At 41.0% G+C, this 27359-nt stretch overlaps 1 protein-coding gene across 5 annotated transcripts; it reads left to right on the forward strand.

The window, feature by feature from the left end:
- The first annotated feature begins 716 nt into the window (after positions 1 to 716).
- On the forward strand, positions 717 to 17523 carry LOC118770473 (myelin regulatory factor-like protein). Of its 5 annotated transcripts, none has more exons than XM_036518157.1 (26): positions 717 to 971; positions 1982 to 2075; positions 4809 to 4899; positions 5408 to 5469; positions 5789 to 6215; positions 6379 to 6482; positions 6663 to 6810; positions 7457 to 7652; positions 8202 to 8278; positions 8417 to 8527; positions 8840 to 8930; positions 9393 to 9593; positions 9790 to 9898; positions 10387 to 10496; positions 11021 to 11181; positions 12372 to 12435; positions 12523 to 12611; positions 12911 to 12979; positions 13175 to 13203; positions 13880 to 14041; positions 14371 to 14418; positions 14517 to 14601; positions 15107 to 15181; positions 15818 to 15926; positions 16502 to 16576; positions 17293 to 17523. In XM_036518157.1, the coding sequence occupies exons 2-26, from the start codon at positions 2030 to 2032 to the stop codon at positions 17377 to 17379; spliced, it is 2826 nt and encodes a 941-aa protein (XP_036374050.1). In that variant the 5' UTR covers positions 717 to 971; positions 1982 to 2029; the 3' UTR covers positions 17380 to 17523. The 5 variants fall into 5 exon arrangements, with proteins under 5 accessions (XP_036374050.1, XP_036374052.1, XP_036374053.1 ...); XM_036518159.1 differs by having other exon boundaries at positions 13883 to 14041; XM_036518160.1 differs by having other exon boundaries at positions 13178 to 13203.
- The last annotated feature ends 9836 nt before the right edge of the window (positions 17524 to 27359 follow it).

Raw genomic sequence — 27359 nt, forward strand, 5'->3', positions numbered from 1 at the left:
AAGACTGCTGGGTCTTGTGCGGCAATTGAATTGAGTTCAAAGGGAAGAAATCACATCCAGTATGACTATGAATGTTTCTGTTGCTTCCCGTGAGATGCATTGAGCATGAAGTGTGCAGGTAGTCCTGGTCATCTCTACTGAAGAATAAAACCTGGCAGCATGGCATTTCCATCACACTCCACATTATGGTAAGTATGAGACAAAACAGGATTCACTAACAAATCAATACAAAGCATTTCTCAGTTTAATAAATGAATGTGGAATTCACATTATGCCTTTTTTTTTTTTACTGTTACCCTTTGACAATGGCACTGGCTTAATCTGGCTCCTACTCTAGGTCAGGTGGGACATTTATTGATGTTTTTATAATAGGTTTGACCGGTTTAAGATTTAAGGCCAGTTTTAATAACAAATGCTGTGTATTTATACCATTGTGATGTCAAGAGGACTGTCTTGATGACAGGTTTGTGTGCATTCCGTGAGGGTCTATCTGTGTTTGCCCACCTTGTGAATAATGCGTCTGTTATGGTTTAGTGCAGGGATTCATGACCACCCCCAACACACACCAACACACACACACACACACACACACACACACACACACACACTGTCACAGGTGTATGCCTGCGTAATCTGTGCGGGGGAGGACAGCTTTACCCCAGAGACCAGGGGAGCAAAGTCCACAAGAGATACACAGAGAACAAGCATCTGCCAACGTTTTCCGGGGGAAGGAAAAAAATTGTGGGATTATTCTTTTCAGAACTGCTATGGCCTAAACCGGGAATTCCACGGGAAAAGCACTGAGCAGGAGCTGACACCTTTTGGATTATCATCGCTATCTTTGTAAATGGATTACACTTGAGTGGCCACCTGAATTTGGAGACGGATTTTCAACAGACCCAACCTGTATCTGTATTCTTTGGTGAAGAAGTAAACTGGTACCGGCAGTGTTTGTCTCCTCTGTGTTAACGGTGAGCGGTCAGTAAGGTGGTTTTCTCACTGCCTTTACCCATTCAGTCATTCCAATTCATATTAATTCCGCTTATTAGCTCATTAATGAATCAATCATTTCTCTTTCTTTTTCTTTTTTGTATCGTAAACAGGCAAGTTGGCATAAAAAGTTGCCGATTGGCATAGCTTTAGTGACGTGTTTGCGTTGGGGTTTGAATGAGCGAGTTCGATAAATTATGATCATTGGACTGACGGACATTTTAACGTAACCTTTAACGTAACCTACACGATAACACTGAATGGAGATTTTGCTCAAATTTAATATGTTTTTGAGAGGTTAATTTAACACCATTAAAATGAACACAACTTGCATGTATAAAATTTTGTAGAATGTTCAGATTGACAAATGCCTGTGAATTTAGTTTAAAGATACTTATTCAGTACAAACTGGGAAACCACAAAGTAAAGTGGCCCTACAAATAATAACAGGAAAGTAAAAAGCTTGTTTGTTGGAGCTGTTGGCAAAACAGGACTAGGAAACATGCTTATTAAGAAAGAGTCCCTCCACAAGATTAGTTGTGTTATTCATTTCCAGTTCACAAAATCCATAAATGTCCACTGAATTTAGACATTTTACTGCTCTTTGCCTCCATTAACTGTGTTAGCTTCATCAGTTCCTCTTTTTAATTTAGAGCGATGAGTCATTCCAGTTTGCTTATCTAAGGAGATATTCAACACGTACAGTGTCTCTCCTGTGATACCGAGTAGCTACATGCCTGTAATCATTCAATAGACATAGGTCAGTTGATTTTATGTTCCAGACAGTTGGTATTGTTTCAGAGAGTCAACAGAGAGAATGTACTATAAGGCTAATAAATACCAGTTGGGAATGTTTTTAATGTCATGAATTTTACTGTGTTTTGGCCTGTGTGGTGCTAGACTGGCCTCATTTCAAATTTCAAGCTTTGAGTTTAAATGGTAGGTCTACAAGTTGCCGAAGCCTGGGCCTTATGTGTAGGTTCATGTTCAGTAACAGGTGCAGGTCACTGTGGAGCCCTCTGGCACTGGAAAAGCTCCAATGGACGTGCTAGGGGAGAATGAAGCCCTGCAGCAGTTTTTTGATGGTAAGACTTTGTGTGTTTAATCTGTGAAAACTACACATAAATTGTCCTACACATAAATTGTGCAAATCTGTCTACTTATACCACAATGGTAGATGCCAGGTGCTGTTCCCGTGAGTGTGAGAGATTCTTCCAGAACATTAACCATTAGGGCACTGTTATGAGTCACAGGAAATGGCTGAAAGATCACAGGCTACTCCTGAGTGATTAATTAAAGTGGCACACCCCTCACCCACATGTCATGAAGTCATGTTACAACAGACAAAGTGCTTGTAGTGTTATGTAGCCCATGTACAATGACAATCGATTTATGTCCACAAATAAGTATGATTTTTGAGTGTTCAATAGATAAAAAGGATAACAAAGGCTTCCCATGGCTTTATAGTTCCCTTTTCAGTTTCTCTCCATTTTCTTATGACCATGGAATGGTACCAATGCTATGACTCAAGCAAATAACAGATTGATTTTGATCATTTAATATGAATTCAGAAAGAAAAAAAAACAATCCTAAAACCTGCAACCCGCAACCTGTTTTGTCTTTCAGGACCATATTTTTACATTTTTTATAGTGGAAAAAAGACACATTGTAGAGACATCATATAGCCTTCAAAATGTTTTTTCACAGTTGTCCCATTCTGAATGAAACATGTCAGTCCTTTTTGATCAATCATTTGTAAATGCCTGGTTCCATATAGAGAGGCATATTGATTTAGCAGGTGTTATTTCACCAGTTTATTCGTCTCAGAGGGCCCAAAGTGACAAAAGGGATCATGTAACGTAAAACTTAACAAAAATTCTAAGTACTTAGCTAGCTGGTTATCAACAGTACCATTAGCTAGATGGAGTGTAGATTTCTGTCCAGGAGTGAACAACCATTTCCTCAGTAAGCTATGGGCTACCAGAAGTAGTTACAAAGCAGTTATAGTCACATTTATTTATATTGGGTATATTTGTTTAAAATAGGAGGGCAATAATAGTATTAGATAGTGAGGGATAGGGATGTAGCTAACATATCTGAATCCATATCCATATAACTTTTCTAGCTGTTTATTAAATGAATTGCCATTGGGATCCAGTGATGGCTAGAGGTATATTCGATGGGGTATCCGAAAAGTCATAACAGTACTAAAATTATTTTATTTCATTATTTATTCTTAACAGGCATTGTCTGAATCCTCATGGATATAATGTATTGAAAAAATACCCCAAACCTGTGTGGTGACAATTTTATATCATACTTCACAGTACTACCATACTCAATTCAGCATTGGTTAGGACTCTTCATCCTTGTTTTCTATACCCGCTGTTCTATTTGCTGCAGACTGGAGGTTAAAGAGCAGCTCTCAGAGACACAAGTCCTTATCACTAGCCAGGTGAGAGGGCTCTATCATTACCTCAAGGCCAAAGCCTCGTAAAGCAGATAGAGCGCAATTAGTTCAAGGCCAGAGCCTTCATCTAACAACCAAAGACTTTGTCTGAAGTCGCAGTGTTATTCTCATACTGTTGTTCTGCAAACACACCTCTACCTGCAGTTTACTGTCCTGGAAACAGTTTGAAAACACCCATTTTATAAATACACTGTGTGCTCAAGGATGTACATGCTAATATATTGGATGCAGCTACTTAGCTCACCCTTTACCCAAAATTAAATCTTCAGATTTTCTCACTGTTAAGCAATCTTTTAAGCAAGCTTGTGATTCATTAGGGTCCTGAAAGAGATGCTCACTGGGAAGGCCTCAAGGAAAAACGTTAGAAGATGCTTATCAGACACTGAATGTCCAATTACTGCACAACAGGGGAGTGGCCTGTGCTTTCTTTGCTTTCTCAGCATGAAATGAGCTGCTTCTTCTGTTTGTGTAGATGTTGAGAGCAAGATCAGAGATTGTCTTTTCTCACAGGCTATATATATGCTTGCTACTTGCAGTAACATTACATAACATTACATTCACTTAGCAGATGCTCTTATCCAGAGTGACTTCCAGCACAAAAGTTTTTTCATGCTTTTTTCATATAGTATTAAATAGCCATATTCGCTTTATCTTTGACAGTCACTTGTATACGTTAGTGGTATTGATCTCCTTACCTGTGACAAGTATTACTATTTCCACTTCCAGAAAAGGTCATTGCAACTGTTGAAAAACGATGACACTGACTGTAACTGCAGATTAAACATTTTCATTAAAAAGGGATGATTATTGCATTACTGCAGCTTATATTAATATATATTATTTTTGCATCACATTCTCCATACCCATCTTCAGCTATGTTGGCTACCTGTATACCTGCACACAGTTACAACTAAAAAAACGGAATTGTTTTAACAGCTGTATCTAACACTTGCTCTGAGAAGTAACTTAAACTCTCCTTGATACCAGAGAGAGTAGGTACAAGCAGCAAGCAGTGAAAGGGAATAAAGAGCCATATTCAATTCAATAAAAAAGGGGAATGAAGCCACAAGAGTGCATTATATTACATTTACATTATTGACATTTAGCAGACACTTTTAAACAGAGCAGCTTACGCAGGTGACATTTTTTTGTGTGTTATCCATTTATACAACTGGATATTTACTGTGCCAATTCCGGGTTAAGTACTTTGCCCAAGAGTACAGGAGCAGTGCCCAGCAGGGAATTGAACGGGCAACCTTTTGGTTACGAGCCCTGCACCTCGCTACACAGCCGAGTGCAAGAAACTGTAAAGACTCCGCAGAAGTAATTCTCTACCTCTCGGTTCCAGGCCAGGATGTGAGCGGGGTTCTGGAAAGTGCAGTGGTGGACACCAGCATGCTGGAACAGTACCTCAGTAATGACATGGACCCCAGCACCTTGTGAGTGCCCATACACTTCTCTCTTCCTCCCTGCTTATATTGCACCACTCAGCTCTTTGTTAAATCCCTGCACCCACTGCAATGTAGTGAGTGGAGAGATTTAATTATTTATTATTATAAATACTAACATTATATTTTTGTTTAATATAATATAATTAATTATTAATTCTATTTTTTTGTAATTTGTTTATTAAAATGGGTCATGGGTTAATTAATTAATTGATCAAGCCCCACCCATTTTACTGAACCAGCTACATCTTTGATGTAGCCACACCGCCTGCACTGATACAGCACTGATAATCAATGGGATATTTTTGTGTGGAAAAATAGCTTCCACATGTAGATTAAACATATGCTGTCAGGGCATACAGTATTTTCTTCTTGTGTCTTCTTGTGGGACTGAAACTATATTGCCAGACTATACCAGGAAAATGAAACTGATGCTGACAGAGGGTGTGTAGCTAGTTTAGGAAACATCTCACCTCATGTATCTATTGCCTTCTTCTAGCATGTTACCTGAGTCACCTCCAGACTCTGGATCAGAACCTTGTTCACCTCCAGAGGTACCAGGTAAGTTCCAGAACGCAGCTCTTCTGACCTTGCTATAAAAGTATGTGTGCAGTTTATTCACAATTATATTCTTAAGGTGGAAAGATGGCCTTCACTTCCTTTATTACCAGTACTAATAGGAAAAACTTCCTATTAGGTAGCTTGCTGGTAGAATGCAAAGAGGGGTTATCCATAATGTTACTAATGGCTATATAAATCCATTTAGATAAAGATGTTATTTATTCTACAGGGGGTGGGGGGTTGCAAATCATTACTGATTTGCTGCTATGACACAGAAGTGTATCAATGCAAGTGTTTTGAGTGTCCTCTATCCCACCAGATGTCTGTTATGACTCCACCTGGTCCAGTCGGCAGCCAGAACAGTTGATACACCCCGCTGCACTGCCTCCTACGGGCGCATCCTGTAAAGACAGCATTCCAGGACCACCGCCTGGCCTGACCCAACACCCCAACTTCATGGGCCCAAAGGACCCCTGCATCAAGTCCAGCTCTTCACCCTCACCCGCTGTGCACGATTTTCCTCAACATGCTCACTACATGAGTGCAGCGAACAGATACATTCAGGCCAACACTCCTCCAACACCTCCAGTTCAGGAGGCCCCTCACCCCTCCCAGTGTATAGCCCAGACAAACAGCTACATCAAGGCCAGCGTGCCCAGTCCTGCTTCCTGTGTCCCCCAAGGTTCACCTGGGTGTTCGAACACAGCCTATCCATATCTGCCAACCAATCCCAGCCAACAGACAGGGTAAGGACCAGCACACCTGCACCACTCAAACCCTGATTTCTCCTGTGTTAGGTACCTGCACATATTGATTTTTATGTAAAATCCTGGCTAATTGTATTCAGTTGCTCTTGTTGGTGACTGGGGCAATGATTTTTTTGGGCTATGCTCCACCCATGCACTCCAGACCCGGGTATTCAGACAGCAGGAAGAGGCAACGGTCTGAATCCTTCGAGAGGGGTGCTGACCAGCGTCTGTGGGGTGACCCAGCTCACACGAAGGGCCCTTTCAGTAAGTGTGGGTTTCTTTACTTTTTCCCCTACTGTCAACAGTTTTCAATCTGGTGTGAAGCAGAATATCATGGTTACAGCAAGCCCAAACATGCTCCATGTACCTCATCACAGATTATTCAATACTATGGCCAGAACAAAATACAAACTCCTGTCTATATGAATGTGCCCCTTGTTTCAGCGGGACCAGAGTGCAGCGGTGATGTTCTCAGCTACGATAGTGACGGGCCGAGCGGAAGCCCCATGCAAGGGGCCTACCAGCTGCTGACCTGGGACAGGTACCAGGCGAGCCAGTGGAGCCCACTCTGCGACAGCACCCTCAAGAGCCTGTGAGTGGCCATCTGGCAAACATATCTGTGGTCACTTTACTGTTCATTTACGGCACCAGTCAACAGTTTGGAACATACCTACTCATAGAAGGGTTTTCTTTATTTTCACTATTTTCCGCATTTTAGAATAATAGTAAAGACATTAAGACTGTGAAGTAACTCAAATGGAATTATGCAGTGTCTGAAAAAGTGTCAAACAAATCAAAGCAAACAAATCTTATATTTTAGATTCTTCAAAGTAGCCAAAAAAGATTTTTAGAACTAATTTTTTTTTTTTGGAAAGAAATTTATACATAGGCATCAACTTCACTAACTGTATTTGTCTATGAAAGAAATTTCAAGCATTTAAGTTTTTAGATCAAAATGTCTTTGAGTGTTTGTTTCCCATTATCTTAATCAGGTGTGTTCAAACCCGTATCTTACATAGTGACTAACATCATGATGTATGCAGAGTAGTTGTAATGGAACTGCTTGCCTGTCAATTCTCACAGCAAATGTGTTACTAGAAAGGATAGCCCTCTCCTTGAAATGCCAACAGTTACGACAGTGTAAACAGGTCCAATTTAAGTGTGTCTTGACCTTTGAGCCATTTAAATGATCTGAGGAGTTCTAATGCTCTTCTTATGTGGTTCTTGACCCTCTTCAGCCCGACCCTTGCTTACCACGTCGACACAGACAAGGGGTTCAACTACTCGCCCACTGATGAGGCCTTTGTCTGTCAGAAAAAGAATCACTTCCAGGTCACAGTTCACATCGGGATGGCGGGAAACCCTAACTATGTCAAGACACCGTCTGGACCTAAACCTATTGACAGCTTCCATTTGAAGGTCTTTGGTGTGAAGGTAAGTACTTTTTTCGTCATGCCCATGGACGTATCTTAAATATTCTGCTGCATCCCTGTGTCCCTTCCACTGTATCTTAGTAGTCAAAGAAGATGTTAAGTTCATTCTATCAAGACACTATTATTATCATCAAAGATGGGAACTGTGACTTGTTGATGCCAAAAAAGCCAATGGAGACTTTACTTTATGTGTGTGTTGCTAATACGACTAAGAAGCATGGATGGAATAATGGAATGAAATATGAAATAATGGATGCACCACACATTAGTTGTGCAGTTGTCCATTGGGGAGCTATTAACAGTTATCAGCTACGCTTCCCAGTCACGCACAAGCAAATGCTCATTAGCATCCCTAGGGGTACAAGCCACAGGCTTTACTGCGTGGTTTTAACAGAGCTGACAATATCAGTTGTTACTCCTGATTGGAAAGTTCAGTACTGTGTGACTCTGTTAAGAACACTGACTACTAGGTGAGCTGAGCTGTGATGAACATTATGTAGTGCCATATTACATCTACTCATTGTCTTATGTACTTACTTATTGCCTGTAGCTGGAGGCTCAGAACCACCTCATTACCATAGAGCAGTCTCAGTCAGACCGCAGCAAGAAGCCATTCCTGCCAGTCAGGTGAGTGTCGTCTCATTGGCTGTCAGTAAGTTCAACTTGTTAACCAACAAGGCCTATATGATCTAGTCAGTGTAATGTAACTGGTCTGTGTCAGAGTGGAGCTGAGACCAGGTCTTTGGCTGGCATTTCCTCCGTTAGGGTCAGTCTGCCCGGAGACAAGATCACCAAGGTGACTCTTGGTCGGCTGCACTTCAGCGAGACCACCACCAACAACATGAGGAAGAAGGGCAAGCCCAACCCGGACCAAAGGTAAGGCAGTCATCACCATCAGCGCACGGAGATACCGACACAAGACACACCTTTCATTTTACCATCTCTGAACTGAAACCCTTGCAAGTTGACAGCTTTTACGGCAAAGCTCCTGAGATGTACTGCAAGAAATGAATCGAGACTGATTAAAAATATCAAGTTTGGCTCAAGAGTGAGGTAGTCTTGTGTGCAGATAAATATTCCAAAGTGTCAAAACTGATGAATGAAAAAGATCAGCGTTCTCAAATGATGGTGACAGATTCCTGTCAGCTTATAACTGAGGAGTAACGGCATGAGTGATTCTGTTGACAGGTACTTCACGTTGGTGGTGGCGCTGTATGCCTCTGTACGGGAGGAGAGTCACCTGCTAGTGGCCCATGTGTCTGAGAGGATCATTGTTAGGGTGAGTGACACCGCCTGTTGAATGACTCTTTGTTAATACGCAGCGCTCTCACCTTGGGTCAATGCAGCTGTGCTGTGGGAACTTTATGTCCTAGTTGAGCCTGTGGATAACAAGATGTTTTTCAGATTCACCATAAATTGTGTTCCTCCTTATCTACTCAACTAGTGGCTGAACTACAATTATTGTAATTGCCAGGATTGCTCATGGTCCCCATTTTCTTTGTAGGATGACAAGAGTTAAATACCATGTAAAATCCAAGTATATCTGTCAGCAGTTTCCCTAATTAGCCAAATAGTTGGTGCCTCATGTCATTGCCGAACGCTAATTATTACAGAAGCCTCACATTATGTTGGGCTATGTATAACCTGTAATTCGCTGTCAAAAGAGAGTGCAGCGTGACCTTGAGTCAGTAATTGCTGTTCTTCGGGTCCGTCCCTAATGTTTTTGCGTGTGTTCACCCAGGCATCGAACCCAGGGCAGTTTGAAAATGATAATGAGATGCTGTGGCAGCGTGGGCCAGCTCCAGACACGGTGGTGTGTCATGGGAGGGTGGGCATTAATACCAACACCCCTGACGAGGCCTTGGTTGTCTGTGGCAATGCAAAGGTCATGGGCACGGTCATGCACCCGTCGGACAGGAGGGCCAAACAAAACATCCAGGAGGTACTGCATTCGGCGGGGCTTAATACTGTCTCTTGACTTTTAAATTGTATGAAGGAACATGAGGAATAGTCTGGGTCTTGAATTCTGTCTGATGTCCTTGATATTCTTTTACTTGAGCTCTGATTTATGGCCATGATTCAAGGCTAATACTCTGCCAAAAAGAAAATGACACCAAACCGTCTGAAACACTTTACAGGTGGACTCAACGGAGCAGCTTAAGAGAATAGAGCAGATGAGGATTGTGGAGTACGACTACAAGCCTGAGTTTGCAATAGAAATGGGGATCGATCATGTCCACGAAACAGGTACCGTGTTTTCTTGCAGCAGGTGCAAATGCCTTATCCTCTGTGTTGAATTTATTGGATCACTTACCCTTTATGCAGGAGAAATGCAAGTCACTAAAGATGGTGGACAAAATGTGGTTCTCCATCAGCCCTGTCCCCCATGTGCAGACAAAATTCCAAATATAAGAGCAGGGGTTGTTAAACAGGAGACTGTCAGTCCCTGGCTTTCCTGCAATCCTTTGAATTTCCATGTTTAGGAGGCACTGGTTGGTAACAAGAGGTTTCAGCGCGGTCTGTGCTCATGTGCTAGCTATGAATGTCTTTGGTCATGACCTTAATAAATATTCAGTGCGAGGCAGCAAATTAAACTGGGTGTAGTTTTAACAGCTTCCTTCAACATTGGCAGAGACAGAATTTTCGTGTCATGTCGTGCAAAGCAACACAGACTGTATATCTGTTTAGTACATGAAAGGTGTGTGAGCAGAGATGTCTGTTGGCTCTTGTCCCAGGAATCATTGCCCAGGAGGTGAAGGAGCTGCTGCCCTCTGCTGTCAGGGAGGTTGGGGACGTCACGTGTTCTAATGGAGAAAAGATTGAAAACTTCCTCATGGTGGACAAAGTAGGAGCTTCTATCCCCTCTCAAGTACAACATAAAGGAAAGCTTCTGCTCAAAAACTGAATGTTTTTCCAGGAGTTTCCAAACACAGTTTCACTGTTTCCTTTGCCAGCAATTACTGCTTTGTTATCAGCCTTTACGCTTTCTGATTTCTTTTTTTTTATGATTAAATTAGTGACAATGCTCTATGTGTATCAGAACACTGAGTCTGAAAAACCTATTGGTGGGATTCTACATGTTTTACAGAGTTGCACTTTAGCAGACAGTGAATCTAAGGCCTTTGTTCGGTCTAGCCACACCTTTTGTTCTCAACTGTGAGAAACACATTTAAGTAAATGTTATGTTGTTCAATATTTAGATCTACTATGTGTGAGAATCAAACTCTATATTAAATGTATGGACCAAAGTTAAGGATGAAGCCTATCATGTTTAGCTGTAGAAATTTACAGTAATGTGCTAGAAATGAGTAATGTTTTGGAATGTACTTTCAGCCTACATTGACCCCCCTTGTATTTCCATGAACCCAGGAGCAGATCTTCATGGAGAATGTGGGGGCTGTGAAGCAGCTATGCAAGCTGACAAACAACCTGGAGACCCGCATCCAGGAGCTGGAGGTGTGGAACAAGCGGCTGGCCAAGCTCAAGAACATAGGCAGCCTACGCTCCAACAGCAGCGCTAGTGCGCACAGGTACTGCTACCACCACTAGGGGGCGGTGTGCACCACAGCCACAAGGTGTTTGTAAAAAAATAATGGCGTCCACATTTAAATTTAAATTACTTTCAGTGTTTGTGCTTTGTTGAGAGAGCAGAATGTTGTCTCAGTGTAGTGTTGCCTGAGAACACATGAATCATAATTGTCACAAGATCCTTTTTCTATTTCACATTGTAATCATTTCAATATGTGCCCATTGCACCCATGTTTATGACATGTTTATGTTTCCAGATACGCATTTATAAATTAGACTGGCATACAATCATGTTTTCCCGTAAATTTGTATGGGTTCATACACTGCTAGATAAACATGTAATTAAAGCAAATATTCTTAAAATATTCATTTAGTATAAATATTTATTCATTTAAAAATGCTTTCACATGAAGTACAGTATAAATATTCTGTATTGTGACAGGCATTGCGTGATGGTTTCAAAATGACAGGAGACAGAGAACCACAAGAGTCAAGTCACATGACTTATTTAGCCACAGGGCCAGACAGCATACTCCATCAAAGGACACATAAATCATCTTCAGCTATGCCTCACAAGTTCATTTAATGAAAAAACAGACCAAAATAAATAAAAAAACAAACCCAAAGAAAGATCAACATTGTAGACTTTTTACATTTTATTTTTACTTTGCTGTGTCACTTTGTGCTTTCTTTTGCAGTCCCCGGTGTCTCTCCCATTGTAAATTTGGATTTTTTCTCATAAAAAAAATTAATGGTGGCACTTTTATAAAGGTCTTAAACACAGACCATCGTAAACCAGGTTGTTGTAAAATGGGCACTTCCTGTATTTTTGTCCTTTGTACAATATTGGCTGGCCTCGGCTCGTCACCCTGAAGGTCAGTTCTAAGGGGCGTACTTGCATATTCTACAGATGAACTGCTGTGTGCGTACATAGAGGCTTGAGGTGTCATCTGTGTTGTGCAACATCTATACCTTTGTTACTTGGGTGTGTCAGTTATCATACAGACGTCACCACAAGCAATGTAATGACCTTTTATAAACTGTATTCTGAAACATTGTGAAATAACCGTATCTTCTGCCCAGCAATCAGAACATGCCATGGAGGGGATGGGGATGCCCTGGATAAACTATGTAATAACTGCAACGTGTGTGTGTGTGTGTGTGTGTGTGTGTGTTTTTCTTTCTTTTCCAGAAAAGTCAGCAGAAAGAACAGTGTTCCACCCCCACAGAAACCGACCCCACAGCGGTGCACTAAAGTGAGAGAATCACCTTGCATGTTCAACAATGTTACCTGGATTGTTAGCACAATTTTTCTGTTCTTACACATTTTTTTTTGGTCACAGGAATACATGTCAGAGAAGTACAGCCACTGTTTACAGAATAAAATATTTCAAGCAACCATCATCACTCTTGTGGCTACGATGGCTTTTTGGTAAGACCATTTTTTGTTTCCTTTTGTTCCTTTTTTTTCCACTGACAAAATATTTTCTATAGTTTTAATGTTAGATTGTCAGAATTTTAAATCCAGTTTGTTACCTTTATATTTCGTATTTTCTCAGTGAGCAAACTAGAGTAGAGTTCTTATTAGGACGTTGCATTTTGGCCTTTTGGACTGCATCACAGCATATAAGAATTCTGAATTTTTACCAAGAGAAGTGTGGATAAAGGAGCCTGTGATGTTGGTGACATGTTAACAGCTAAGCAATCCTAAGCCTTACCTGTCTTTTGCAGTATCATCGCCATCGCAACGCTCTACATGCTAACTTTGCACGAAGATGTACAGCTTTTACCTGGTGACAGGTAAAGAGGACACTAAAAACAGAATACAACTTCATTCTTGGTCAATGATAACTTTAAGGTTAACCTCCTCGTCAAATATATTGGCCTTAAACTATGCCTCAGCCATGGGTGTGTGAGTTCATCACAATTTTAAATTATGTTCTGTTGTCCTCTGTGTGAGTGGTTACTGATAATGACCATGTCTTTTGATTACAGCAGCACTTCCTACCCCACCACTCCGTCAGGTAGGGCTCCCTTCTGATCAGTCAAACAATCTCACTCATGTACCTGACCTTATGATTTGTTTGCTTAACCCCTGGGTCTAAAATGCTGATATCCCTCTGCCAGAGATTTCTTGTATATTTACCTGCTTCCTCTTCTTTGATCTTACTGTTTGGTTTTGTAAGATCCTGCCCCCCTAACAAACACCAGCTACCTCTAGTATTTGATGTTTATTTTACGTGTAGTCTTGTGATATATTTTGGATTCTGTGTTCCAGTGACTGATGTATCGTAGTATACTTGGCTTCCATTGCCTAGTCAGATTGCACAAATTAACTTGTGGTAGGGCTTGAATGGTGTTCTGTTCACACTCACTGGTCTGTGAGTGTTGTTATGCACGTAATGTAATGTTACCTGGTCTGACACTGTTGCTCCTTTAACTTGAATGGATACATTTATTTTCTTTTGCGCTGGAAATCACTCTGGATAAGAGCATGTAATGTAATGTAATTTTTTGTATGCATATGACCTGTACAAGGAAATTCTGTTGAATCTTATATGTCATACTCCATATGGATTTGCAGAGTGTAAAGTCTGTAATAGCTGGTGTAAAAAGGGTACATGAGTATATTGTGACCCTCTCAATGTGCTGTAATGTAACAGCAGTAGGTGAGTAGACTGTGACCCTGTTCCTCCCTAGCAGTGGGCCCCACAATGACCCCCAACCACTGGCCCCCTGAGGTGGACTTCTGCAGCCTGCTGTACTGTGAGGAGGTATACTGCTGCCCCTCTGACCCCAGCAACCACAGTTCACCCACTAACACACCTTCGCTGTCCTCTCCCACTGGCGTCCCACACGAAGGTGAGCCACCAAGCCTTGTCTGGCCACTTCCTGTTTGTCTGCTTGCTTCCTTTCCCACCTTTGGATTTGCTAAGCCACTTCAGCACCAGGTTCAAAAATGCCTAACAAACCTGCATTTGAGCTCAATGCACAGATGGCAAGAACGTCACTTGTGTCAAATGAGTTTTGATGATTTGTTTGATGATTTGTTTGTTTTTTTTAGGTAAGATATCCAATACCCTCATAATATGCCTTGGGTATTTTCTGTGTGGGAAAAATACCAAGTTGTGAAATTTCACAGTCTTTCTGAAGTTGCATGGACTTTATTTTCATTCCTCTTGTTTTTCCAGATGGAAGGAAGGAGCAGTTTTATGAAATCCTCAGAAGTGCCAAAGACTGTAAGTTGTTATTTGAAAAAGACTGTAAATTCCGTGCCACGAACCCCTAAACCTTAAATCCAAGGTTACATTTTTATTAATGTTTTGTTTTTAACCAGGGACAAACACAACCATCCAGTCAATTTTCATTAAGGAAAACCAACAGAAGATAGATCAGCGGTACTGTGTGGAGGGGAATTGTGGGTAAGCTTCTATTCAGACTGTTTCACCCACATGCCCTCACCCAAGCACTCCCATTAGAAACTTTGATCTGATCACTTTGCAAAGTGACCCACACCAAAGTAGCTTATCAGGTTTTTTCCTTGTAGAAAATGGTTTTCGTTGGGGTGAACTTCTTTGGATATAATTACCACAGATAACCAGAAGATGGCAGCACAACGTTTGGCTCATGTGTTGAGAAGGTCAGCCCTTCTGTCACCATAGCGATAGCATTCAAAGAATATCTGAGAAAGAGAGAAGAGGGTGAAAAGCAGCTGAGTAGTCGAGAAATTTGAGTTTGTCTCTCAACATCACTCCTATTTTTAGCTAATTGTTTCAAAGTAATAGTTAATTCAGTGGCCTAAGGGGAGAACTGAAGTCACTAAGGACCAGACTGTGAACACTTATCTTTGTAATGTTACCTGATCTGACCTGATTTACCTGCTGTGCATTACTCATTCTTTCATCTCCTCTCATTGTTGCCTCAAAGGTCTGGAAACTACAGCTACATTGTCCCCATCAGCAAGCTTGTCCCTCTCAACATGCGAGTCACCCTCCAGATGAAGTAAGTGGGTGGGGTTAGTGATGGGCCACATTGTTTTGTGTTGAATAATCCAACGGGACGTCAGTGACAATCGCATTGATTGGGAGTGCATTGGCACTGTGGGACGTGATTTATTGGTTGTTTGACAGCATCATGGTGTCACCAAAAAGTTGCCTGTCCCACACACAGATGGGCCTTCTGTGGTCTGCATTAAGGCGAGTTATCTTACCTGTGTTGCCTCTGGCTGTATAAATGGATAACGTGTGAAAAATTATGAGCTGTGTAAAATGGTCTGGATTAAACAGTCTGCTGGGAAAATGTAATGTAAGCTGTGCAGAGGACATTTTATGCTACTATGGCAGTGCTGATAATAGTTTGAATCTTGTGCACGGGTAAGCCTTTAAGGTCTGACCTGAGATGACTAATCAGAGTATTTAAGCTGTGAGAAAAAAATCATTGATCACATGTCTTGCCATATGTATGACAAGTATGTATGTATGTATTTAAACATGTGCCATAAGAAAAGATAAATATTTGCATATACAATATCTTCAGTATATCTTCAGCATTGACTACTTTGCCTGAAATGAACTTCTTACCTCCAGCTAGTTCTTCATACAGTTCTCTTATGTCACCACCATGTGTCTCGCATCACAGCACTACAGAGTTGCTGGTGGTCCACCTGTGCCACGCTGATGAGGACTTTGCCTGCTCTGCCCTGATGGATTTCGACGAAGATGACGTCCATGCCATGAGTAACACGCAGGTACAGCGCCCACACAGCACGGCTCAGGATATGTTACACTCATCCAAAGTCTGACCCAGGAACCAGGAGCAATCTAGTTCCACCTTGACGTTACATTACATTACTTGCATTTAGCAGACACTCTTATCCAGAGCAATTAACATTTGTTAAAGTTTTTTTTTACAATGTTATCCATTTATACAGCTGGATATTTACTGAGGCAGTTGTGGGGTACATGCCTTGCCCAAGGGTACAGCAGCAGTGCCCCAGTGGGGAATTGAACCGGCTTACGAGTACTGCTCCTTAACCGCTGTGCTACACTGCCGTCCCACTTGACTCCAACCATATTGATCAAAAGGATTAAACTGATGCAGCCTTGGCACTTTCTGTCCACACACGTCCAAACAGTTCGTCAAATGCTTTTCCTAGGTTTCACTCAGTCACAGAAACACTTTACATTCCTTTAAAGGACATTCGATGATTGGTTAGTTGGGGCAGATTTGGCTGAATCATCCAGCAGCATGTCTGCCTGTCTCTCTGTTTGTCTGTCTGACTGTCAGTGACTCTCTTCTCTTCCCCCGGCCCTCTTTTTCCAGGGCTACATCCACGAATGGCCGTTGCCGGTGGCCCGACTGCACCGTAGCTCCTACCACTTCCGTGCGGCCGTGGCGGTAAGACCCCAGACACAGATGGCACCCGTCACTGACATCATACAGCATGCTGGACTGACCCTTAAAGCTCTCAGTCCAGAAGTAGGCCTGGTTTTGTAAGGATACCTTTTTGCAGGCTGCATTACAAACCACAGTAAATGCCAGGGACCTATGAAGTCTGACAACAGCCCTCCCACATGCAATAGATCAAGCAATGGCATCTGATGTGCATTTTGGGATTAGCGGGATGGTCAGAATCATCACTGAATACTGCCTTTGGCTGTGTGCAACACATGTTGAGAAAATGCTTTTTGAATTCAGGCCAAATGGATTGGGTTGTGCTCTGGGGATAAATCAAGGAGCAGTATCTTACATCCTGACACACTAACAGTCAGAGCCCTGTCTTTCTCAATTTAAGAATATACAATGGATGGAGTATGGCTGGCTGTAACACACAAACAGGACTGTTTTTCATGAACATACAGTAAATGCAAGCGTGAGGCAGACCATGTGTATGTCTGCTTACATTCACGTTTTTTTGCACTGATTTACGTATCTACAGCTGTTCTTCAACATGGTTGACGTGAATAGAGTTGAACTCAGTACCAATTGGTCTGAGCAGACCATGGGTACTGACCCAGGATGAGTGCTTTGGCAGCACAATCAGTTATGCATCATAAAATCTCCCTGATCCCTGGCTCTGATTTATTGACTGATTGTCTGATCTGTTCTTCCAGGGGCAGGCTGACTGCAGTACCGACCCAAATTACATGGAGGCGCTATTCACAGACTACCACTTCCACTTCTACCGCAGGTGTCACTAACCACAGCAGGCTCAGCGTGCAGTAGCGGGCACACCAGTCCATTTCTGTGAAACATATGAAAGGGACTACTGAAAGTTTACGTTATATTCTATTCTAGGTCTTCTGTTTGTATTAATTTGTACATAAAACACTTTCTCATTGTTATTGCACCCTAGTACTAAAGAGCATTTATAGATGTGGAGTTACTGTAGTATAGGATGACGTGTTGAAATCTTTGGTCTGTAGGGCTTTTTGTGTCACTCCATGTGTTACTCTACAGAAAATTGAAATAGTGTTGTACTAATGTAACATATTTAACAGAAAAGAGGCAGTGTGCTGCCCTCTATAAGATTAACAAAAACAGACTGTTATTTTTTAAAGTAATAAAATATTTAAAGTTACAGTCATTACTTGATAAGAAGTCAAGTGCAGACAAAGGTGCTGACACAACTTGAACTATTTTACAGTTAGGTTAAATCCTTTATTGGGTTATTTTTCCACTTCTAATTATTTTTAGTGAATGAATATTTTGTTTGCATCATATTTTATTGAAGTAGGAAAAAATACCTCTAACATTTATAAGACCTATCTATTTTAGTATTGCTTTAACTTTTTTGTAAAGAGCTCTTTAACATTTGTCATAACATTTCTTGCCTGCCACTTTCTGATGTATCACTAAATTCTGCAAGAAATTTGTTTAGATTCACATTGGTTAAATACTATCCATTTGTTTCCCTATGGATACCAAATATAGTTTTCGTGCTAAACTACAGTTCCCAACATCCAAATATGCCACACATAATCTTGTCATTTGTGCATGAAGTAACTGGACTTTCTCAAATGGGATTGCCAAATCTCAGAAGAGGAAACACATGTGCAAACTAAGCCAGAAGTGAGGTTTGCGATTGTTCTGTTCCACTGTGTCTGGGCCAGCTCAGTATTGTATCAGTAAGTCACAGCACAACCCTGTTCAGTCAATGTTAAATATTGGGAACTATAAGCTATCTCAGTAGTATGAAATTACAAATTGACTGTGTCTTGTTTGTTAATCAGTGAACACCATACAGATTTTTTAATTTATTTATTGGAGGGTTGCAATTGTAACTCACCACCTACTATAAAGAGTGTAGACTATTTCCTGCCCAGAATACATTTACAGCAGATTTGCAAACTCACCTCCTCCTAAGTTTCATATTAGACTGGCTATCCCCCATCCAAACAGATGGCCATTTGATTACTTAGGGATATAGGAAGCCGTTGTAATGTTGATATTGTCACGTGTGTCTCACTGTCCACCTGCTACACAATCTGTACAACAAAAAAAATCATTCTATGCTTCTAGATTTTACACCAATGTGATTGATATTGTTAAAGATCATTTAAGCACATCCAGAGTAGTATTGTGTATTGTTCTGTTCTAAATATAGTGAATATAATGAAAGTGTGTTAATAGTTCTGTTGCATTTGTATAACTGACAGTTTTTTTTTTTTAATCTTTGGAAGATATTTTTAAACAGCAAGGAAAAGCTTTTTTATTTGTGAATAATGGAAGCCATTTAATTTTTTTCTAAAATAAGAAAATATTTGGGATAATTAATCTTGGCATTCTTACTTCTAAATAGGAGTGAAATTAAATCATTTTTGCATTAAAACGTTAATTTGGCTTGCTAGGATTCAGTTATCATTCATAATCATCAAACATTATAGGAAGCTCATAATAGTAACAGTCATTGCTACAGTCATATGACTGTGCCTATTTCAGACCATCTCAGGTAGCATTTCAGTCCAGTCTATCTACATATATTGGACCAGACTGGAGCTCTACCTTCTCTCACAAACGATAACATCCTTGGCTGTAAGCTGCTCAGTCAGTTGCTGTCTTCAATTTTAAGTTCGTGTGGCAGCCATCAGCAACTCAACCATAATCCTCCATTCCAAAGGCCAAGTACCTATGAGAAATAAAATGGCCCTGTTCTGGTCAGTGCTGATCAGAAACACCTGGTTCTGTAGATGAGTGGCCTGCAAATGGACCGCCATCCCTGTTTAGGCCAAGCAGCAGAGAAACAGGTTTCACTGGAGGAGCTACCTGGCACCATTTCCATGGGGTTCAGTGCTTTTTACACATGAAAGGTGCAAGAGAGATAGGAGTGGATTTTTATGACTGCCATTATACAGGCAGCATGCCCTCACTGCAATGCAAAGTTGATTTGACTCCTTGCTCTTAGGAGCCCATAGTTCAGATTGCGTGCTAGCTGCACGGCTAGCCACACCATGACTGAGCACATGATTGAAATACATATGTGAAATACTGACCATAAATTAAGGCTGCCTTTAAAGTGCCCTTTTCAATGTTCAGTGTTGATATTCAGAGATATTTCAATTCTGTTGTAATGACATGCAGTAAATGTTTTTATTAAGTATTTATTATTAACTTCTTCCAAAAGATACAGAACCAATCAAATGTTTGGACACACCTGATTAAGATAATGGAAGCATGCATTGAAAGACATTTTGATCAAAAGACGTATGCATAAATGCTTGTAATTTGTTTCTTAGACAAATATAAATAGTGAAGTTAATTCTTATGCATGAATCTCTTTCCAAAAAATTTTGTTTTTTTAAAAAAATAATATAATTTTGGCTACTTTGAAGAATCTAAAATATAAGTTTTATTTTGTTTAACACTTTTTTGGTCACTGCATAATTCCATTTGTGTTATTTCATAGTTTTGATGTCTTTACTATTATTCTAAAATGTGTAAAACGGTACAAATAAAGAATAAAGGGTGTGTCCAAACTTCTGACTGGTACTGTACAGAGTAACTCCATCACCCACAAAATTCAATGGTGGGGTGGCTCAGCCTGGACTGTGACTGATGGAGAGAAGGTACCAGGTCAGTGGGAAGAGATGCTTGAAGGAGGTGAAGTGCGAACTGATCTGCTACATTATTGGAGCATGTGATGCTGAATATGACCAGCATACGCTCAGCCGGCAGCAGTCAGAGAGCAGAAGACTCGTGCACAGGGGAGTTGTGATTGGTGCACAACGACGGTGCCGCAACAGCCACTGGAGACCGACAGGAAAAATATGATTAGCCTTCTTGACACGGAACATATTTACAACCACAACCTTTGGGTTGATGGACAAATATGATGTCACTGCAAGAAGCACCAATGCCGTTTTTCAAAGTAAATGCAAAAAGACCTGACCAAGTTAACAAGTTTATGTTGGAAGGCAAGTGGTGCTAACAAATGTTCATGAAACAAAAAGTACCATCATGCTCTTTTGTCTGTAATTATATTTGTCTGATTGATATCAATACTGCATGTGTCAGACAACTGTACATGCGTTCTCATGATCATAGTTTCAGTCACATGAAAGACAGACACGAAAAGACAAAGTCAAAAATATACAGGACTATTGAATGACCTTGCATGCAGCTGTAAGACAAGTAAGTATACCTGAGATCCTTGAAAAATACCAACCACCTGTTATAATCAAGGCTCAGAGAAACTGCTAGTATGATGTCAACGAAAATTACATCTGGTTTAAACCAATTTATGGCGTTTTCATGAATGAAGCACCAATTTTCAGTTGGTGTCCATTGTCATAAATTCAAGCCTTTTTGAAATGAATGCTCCCTGTGAAGCAGAGCCCTGCTCAACAGTGACAAAGAGTGGCAGAATGTTGTTTACACACAAGCCTGTTTCTCACCGTAATGAATTCAGTAAGGGATTTAGGATTTGCATTAAACATCATTTACAAATTCAGGCAGTACAAAATTACCTCATATCTTGTCTTGCACGCAGAAATGTGAGTTTTCTGGAATGTGTGGTTGTCAACCTCATTTCACAGAAGGAATGGAATTTTTCAGCTTTCATTTCCCTCAGAATAGATGTTGCTGCACCCATATGGTGGTGCTGGTGCGAATAACATCAAACAAGCTGCAGTTCTAGCTTACTGATGGCAGCAGCCTCAAGGTGTGTGAACACTGACCCAGTGTCACCCACCAAACCACAGCAAACACCAGTGTCATATTGGTGTGCTCCTCTCAGCATTGGTTGGCTTCTAACGATAGCCATTTCTCCCTGTTCAGCTAGGGTAAACTGGGGTCAGTGTTCATCTATTGTTAAATGCCTGGGCCATGTACCCTACCGTCCATCAAACTAGGGCATGTATTATATGTCTTCCCTTCTCCATAGCAAGGCAATTCTACACACCTATTAACTAATTAAATGTCTGGAGATTTCATAGGCACTGTAATTTTTTTTGCACTGTTTAGATCCTAGTAACTGTGTACCTGCAATACCTGATAGGAGTCTCTTCTGCAGCATCTATCTTCTGCTGTGTTAGAGGTTTTCCTTTTCTTTTGCTTTGTTTACGGTACTTTGGTGGTGCAGTGGGCCGTTAAGAAAATGTTCACACGCTCTTTGCTAAATGCCATAATATCACACAGCATTTAGGGACACCATTTTAGTCTGCACGGACCTTTATATTTCTGAGTGATTTGATTATAGCTGACAATGGCCACAGGAAGATGCCAGGTCCCTGTCAATCTCTCTCTAGGTCCACTTCACATGTGAGAACTGCCTTATGTTCAAGGGCTCCATTGGATATTGCCTCTGGGTGGAAACTGACGTGCTTTTCTTTTTTTTCCTTTGCAGCAGTTGTGGAGTGTGGACTTTGTATGGGGGATATTCTTTTCTCAGCTTTATTTATTTATAACTTGATGCCCATGATCAAATCCATAAGCATACAATATTACTCAACATTATCACAGTGATAATGAATCAGAGCAGCTGAGGACAGAATCAGATTTGAAGAAGTCAAGGTGAGGACTGTCCTCTACTCCTCATCTCACTCTCCATACCCTGGAACTTCCTTCCCTGGAGCCCCTATCTTCAAACCATAGGTTCTCATGGAGAATCCTACACAAAGAGGATTACAACCACAGAGCTACCTGAGCCTTCAGGGTGTGCAGAGACCCTCCTATTCTCCAGTGTGAACACACAAACACAAACACACACTTACTTTGTTTGCTTGATCACCTTTCATTTTCACAATGAACTGATTTAAATCTGATTTGCTTTGATGTGGTTCACAGTCTGAAAGCCAAAAGTTGAACGCCCCAGGTATTAAACTGCACTGATCTGGCCTGGGGTTCGGCATACCACTCCAGCACAGCAAAAGGCATGATCACAGATTCATTATTCATAGCTCTGACCATCTCCACTGATCATTTTCTGTCCTGGTAAGCTGTTTTATGCATTCAAAACCCTATACATAAAGTTTCCGACTGGTATAGCTGCTCAAGATTAGTAATACAAGTCTTGCTGAGACAGCCTCATTATTGTACTGGAGGTTAGAGTTGACAGTCAAAGTGTAGAAAATGAGACTTTACCTCTAGGTCTTGTTCTCAAGGCCTCAGTGACAAATACACAATGCCTTTTCAGAAGGCGCAATACTCAGCCTGTTGCAGGCAGCTGTAATTTTCCACCAAGTGTGTGTCACCCTGGGGCATGATACACAGCCACAGACAAGCTAATTAGAGTTGAGTGTCTTACTGGTTCCAAAGACACTCAACCCATTCCCCAAGTGCCATTTGCACCAATGGCAGACACAAGTATCTGCTGTTCAAAAAACGTTTTGCCCTTCCTATCTCACTTTGATGAATATATCCTTGTCGACTTCAGGCTTCTTATACAATTTAAAGCTTCTGCTCTGGTAGCTTATTCAGACAGATGCAGATAGACCAGTGCTTGACTCGGGTTCCAACTGCTGAGACAAAGCTGCTTTCACTCTACTGTGAGTGCAGTAATTTTGCTGGTAGTGCTGATGGAGTTTTGTAACTGCGGAGTTAGTCTTCAAAGCTATTTCTGTGCATGTACCCATAATAAAATGCTTTGCAGCAGAATCCTTACAGATTTCAGTCATGCTTTATTTGAAGCAAATTAAATCTAGGCACCTCTGAATTTGGCTTTCTTTTCTTCTGATGGGACATTCGAAAGTTTTGACACAAGTTTGCTTGTGTTTATGTTTGGCATGGGGCCATGCTCCCTCTGAGCACTGCTTTTATTTTCCGTACTTTTATCACAAACTTGTTTTGAATTCTGTGACACATTTAAAGGGCACATTGGGTTTTTCAAAATATCAGCACTTAACCTATGATCTTAGAAATGAGAAAGGAAGCCCAAGGGTGAAATAAGATTTGTGAGTGTACACTTCCAACTGAAGCTTGAAATGAATGTCAAGTCATCTGGAAAATGTCATTGAGCATTTGAAAATTAAACCCAGGTGTTTTGCTAGGCGTGTCAAGCATTTGTGTAGCAAGCAGAAACTCCATACCATACCCTGCAGGTTATTACATGCATTTATTATACACATCTCTGCGTGAAGAAACACTTGGTATTATTCGATGAAAATTTACTTCTAGTCAGTGATCACCTGTTTGCCACATGACCACACTGCAGTCTGATCCATCTTATTCAAACAGGACTTTGGGTAAAAGGAGGGGCTCTGAGAAGGAAATGAGCTGCATCATGAAGACCACCAGGTAATGCAGAGTCACCCATACTAAAGAAGCCGTGATGTACAGTACAAACGTGATGTGTAGAAGAATGCAGATTGCTTAAATGACAGAATTAAGATTTAAAGATTCTGATTTTATGATTTAACTCATTTATTCATATTGATTTAGCTAATTTCACATCACAGAGAGTTACATCTCCTATGTGCTCCACCTTTTATGGCTGGGCATGAACTGCAAGTGAAATACAGTATGGAGAAAAAGAAGGCGTCTATATTCTGATGACTTAACATGATTAAATGCTCCAAGGCTACTCTGGAGATGACAGAGACTACACTTTCATTTTTGCAGTCTAGCTCAAGGCAATTTGCACAACAATTCGACTCCTTTTATAGCCTGTCTGTTCTCTCCACTTGAGGGTTTAACACACAGGAAGAGGGTATTGGTACTGGTTTTGAAATCAAATAAATGCTACAGATCATTTCCTCCCATAGGCCCTGTCTTTCCTGTCCCCTGTCATCAACCCACCTCAAATCCAGCAGGAGGAGGAGCTTTGCCAAATCACCTTCTGTGTGGAGCTGAGAAGATTGGTGGCAACACAAAGAAAAAAAGCTCCTACATGAAAAATCAAGATTTACCCCAAGGCCTCATGGGTAATGTAGTTATCATGATCTGTCTGCCCATGAAAGTGACCTGTCCCTTGGTAATGAAGGGAACATCAAACTGGAACATCAAACAGCTGACTGATGTGTGAGATGAAGCGACCAGCTACACCCTAGGAAAACACTTCACAGCTTTCAGATCACAGGAGTGCAGCACAGAAAAGCTAGCAGCCCTACTTACAGATCTGTTTGTTTTCTTCTTTTTTTAGTGCTTTTTGTTGTCAATGGGTATTGATACAGCTGTCATTCCAAGGGAATAAATGTAACCCATTCAGAACTTATATGTGATACCATACGGTCTAATGGATGTTGAAACAATATGCTGACACCTGCAGTTTGACAGATACCCTGATCTATATTGACATATGTGTGATGTGGCACAGCTCTGGGGGTAGGAAATGTCATACTGGCTCCAGTTCTGTAGTAGAAGACCGGTATTAGTTCTTTTTCAGCTTTACAAACTGGAGAGTATCTAAGCTTACGTTCTGTCCAATCCGTCTATACAGCTGGATATTTTACCGAAATATATCAGATAAACCACAAAAAAACTTCTGTCAACTGATTGTTTTAGTATAATCATACTAGTGTGTGTGTTATATCTATATATATATATATATATATATATATATATATATATATATATATATATTTATATAGAGAGAGAGAGAGAGATAGAGAGAGAGACAGACAGACAGTATATACTGTGCTAAAATATATGCCATATACTGTTCCTATGTGCAGTGTCATTTGTTGATTTATTTTAAACACTGCTGGTCATGAACCCCACAAAGATCTGTTTTCAATACTTGGCTGTGGTTTAGAACTGTGCCTCCCAGTTTATGTCAGTGTATTTATATCACCACACCATGACTGCTTCCACTCGGTGGTTTCTCATCCAAATGTAATAGAATTTAACCTTTCTACACCGGAATGCGCAGTGAACTCACAGGTACAATAGACCAGATGAAAGAGATGCTTGTAGCTGCATGTAGAGGTGGGGGCAACTATTGGCTGTAGGCCTCTGTTTCCCCATTCAGCCAGCAGACACACAGTGCTGCCTTTCTGCTCCTGGGCAATCAGACAAGGTAACCAGGCTCACTTTGTTGTACCTTGATGTCAGTGGAAAGACAGATAAGGATGGCTTGCTGAAATAAAAATGTTTTAAAATAGTGTCAGCTCACTTTCAGTACCAGTAAATCACACCAAGCAAGAACAGATGGGCTTCCACTGGAAGTTTCTGCATGGAGATCACATCAGTTCGTTAGAAAGGTCAACTGAAAGAGAGTCTAGTAATGTAATTCCCGTTAGACTAAGAGAGAAGGCGCTGTCTGAGCTATCTTAAGGATCAATACTCACTTTCAGAAAGAGACATTGCTGATTGAATTTCATTATTTTATACAATTTACAAAACCAATCAGCCAGTGCATGGTCAAAATCCCAACTTAAACATAGGAGCAGGAGTGGCAGGATGTCCTACACAGGATGTATCAGGAGGAGAAATGGCAGTACTGGAAAAGCCTCATATACGTCATCCTCATCCAGTGAGTCAATCAGTATGCACTGCCCTCTCCTGGAAGGTCATGGAACTGTCACTTTTGGCTCATTTCCATAACCCCAGGTTGAACTACAGCTTCTCTGTCTGGGTGGCTTTCCATCATATTATCTAGAGGCACAGTCAACTCCTGTAGGATGTCAAGTTGGTGGAGCTGTCTGTCCACATCATCAAAGGCTTTCTCATTTTTGTTATTCCCACACAGAAATCAATGTCTCTGTCTGCCTGGACATGTTCAATGTTTATTTTGATGTTTTCTTCAAATATCACCAACAAAATCATTTCTGTTTGTGGGAGGCTGCACTATTTGCATGGTGGTGTGGAAGTATATTTCCTCCTTCGCCATCTGACAAGGTTCCATCAAAAAAGGTCTACTTCTGGCAAATATACCATACTCACACCTTAGCCACATCGAGTCCTAGGTAGCCAACTGTACCTTGAGAAACCTGTTTTCACCTCTTCCTCAGCTAAAATTGGCCAAAAGTGGAAATAGCCTTAATAGTGTGGCCAGTGCAAAAGCACCCAGACTCAGGTTAGTGGAACCAAGGGATGATGTACCTGTCAGTTCATATCATTTCATCAGAACATTCATTTGTTCATCTCATCTATAGGATCCTCTTTTTTCGTGGTGTCTAAACACCTCATCCAACATGCAAAAATCATGTCCTTTTGTTTGTCTCAACAGGACTTGGATATTCAGGTTCTGTATGGACTTCCTCGTATATGTCCACCATCTACAGCCTGGTCATGTGGACCACCTCACAAAGCAACAGCAGAAACAGGAGGAAATGGAAGCACAGGAGTGGAGAGAGAGAGTGGCTCAGGATGGCAGAGGGACATGCACAATGCAGGCATGTTTTTCAGCTTTACTTCACGAGACTACAACATGAGAGATGTTGGCATTGCTTGCTTGTTGGTTGACTTCCATGAGTCAAGGAAAAAAAAAGTGTGAATTCATGAGCCGCACAGACTAACACCCACATTTTTTCAGCAATGTTCTTCCTGAGATCTTCATGTAATATTGTCAGATTCCCACGGGACTCTAATTTCTGATTTGGCGGTATTACCTCCAGGAAGAAGGCAATGTTCAGTTTCAGGGACCAAATCCCTTGTCATGTGGTAGAGGAGATATGGGTGGTCCTGGATTCTCACCAAATACTCCACAACACTTGCAACAGGGCTACCCACAGTGCAAGCCACATGTATGGAAATACAGAAAAACAGGACATTATTAGTGTAAATGTACTCTGCTAAGATGCCG

Source organism: Megalops cyprinoides, chromosome 23 (genome assembly GCF_013368585.1).
Source record: "Megalops cyprinoides isolate fMegCyp1 chromosome 23, fMegCyp1.pri, whole genome shotgun sequence".
Taxonomy (NCBI): Eukaryota; Metazoa; Chordata; class Actinopteri; order Elopiformes; family Megalopidae; genus Megalops; species Megalops cyprinoides.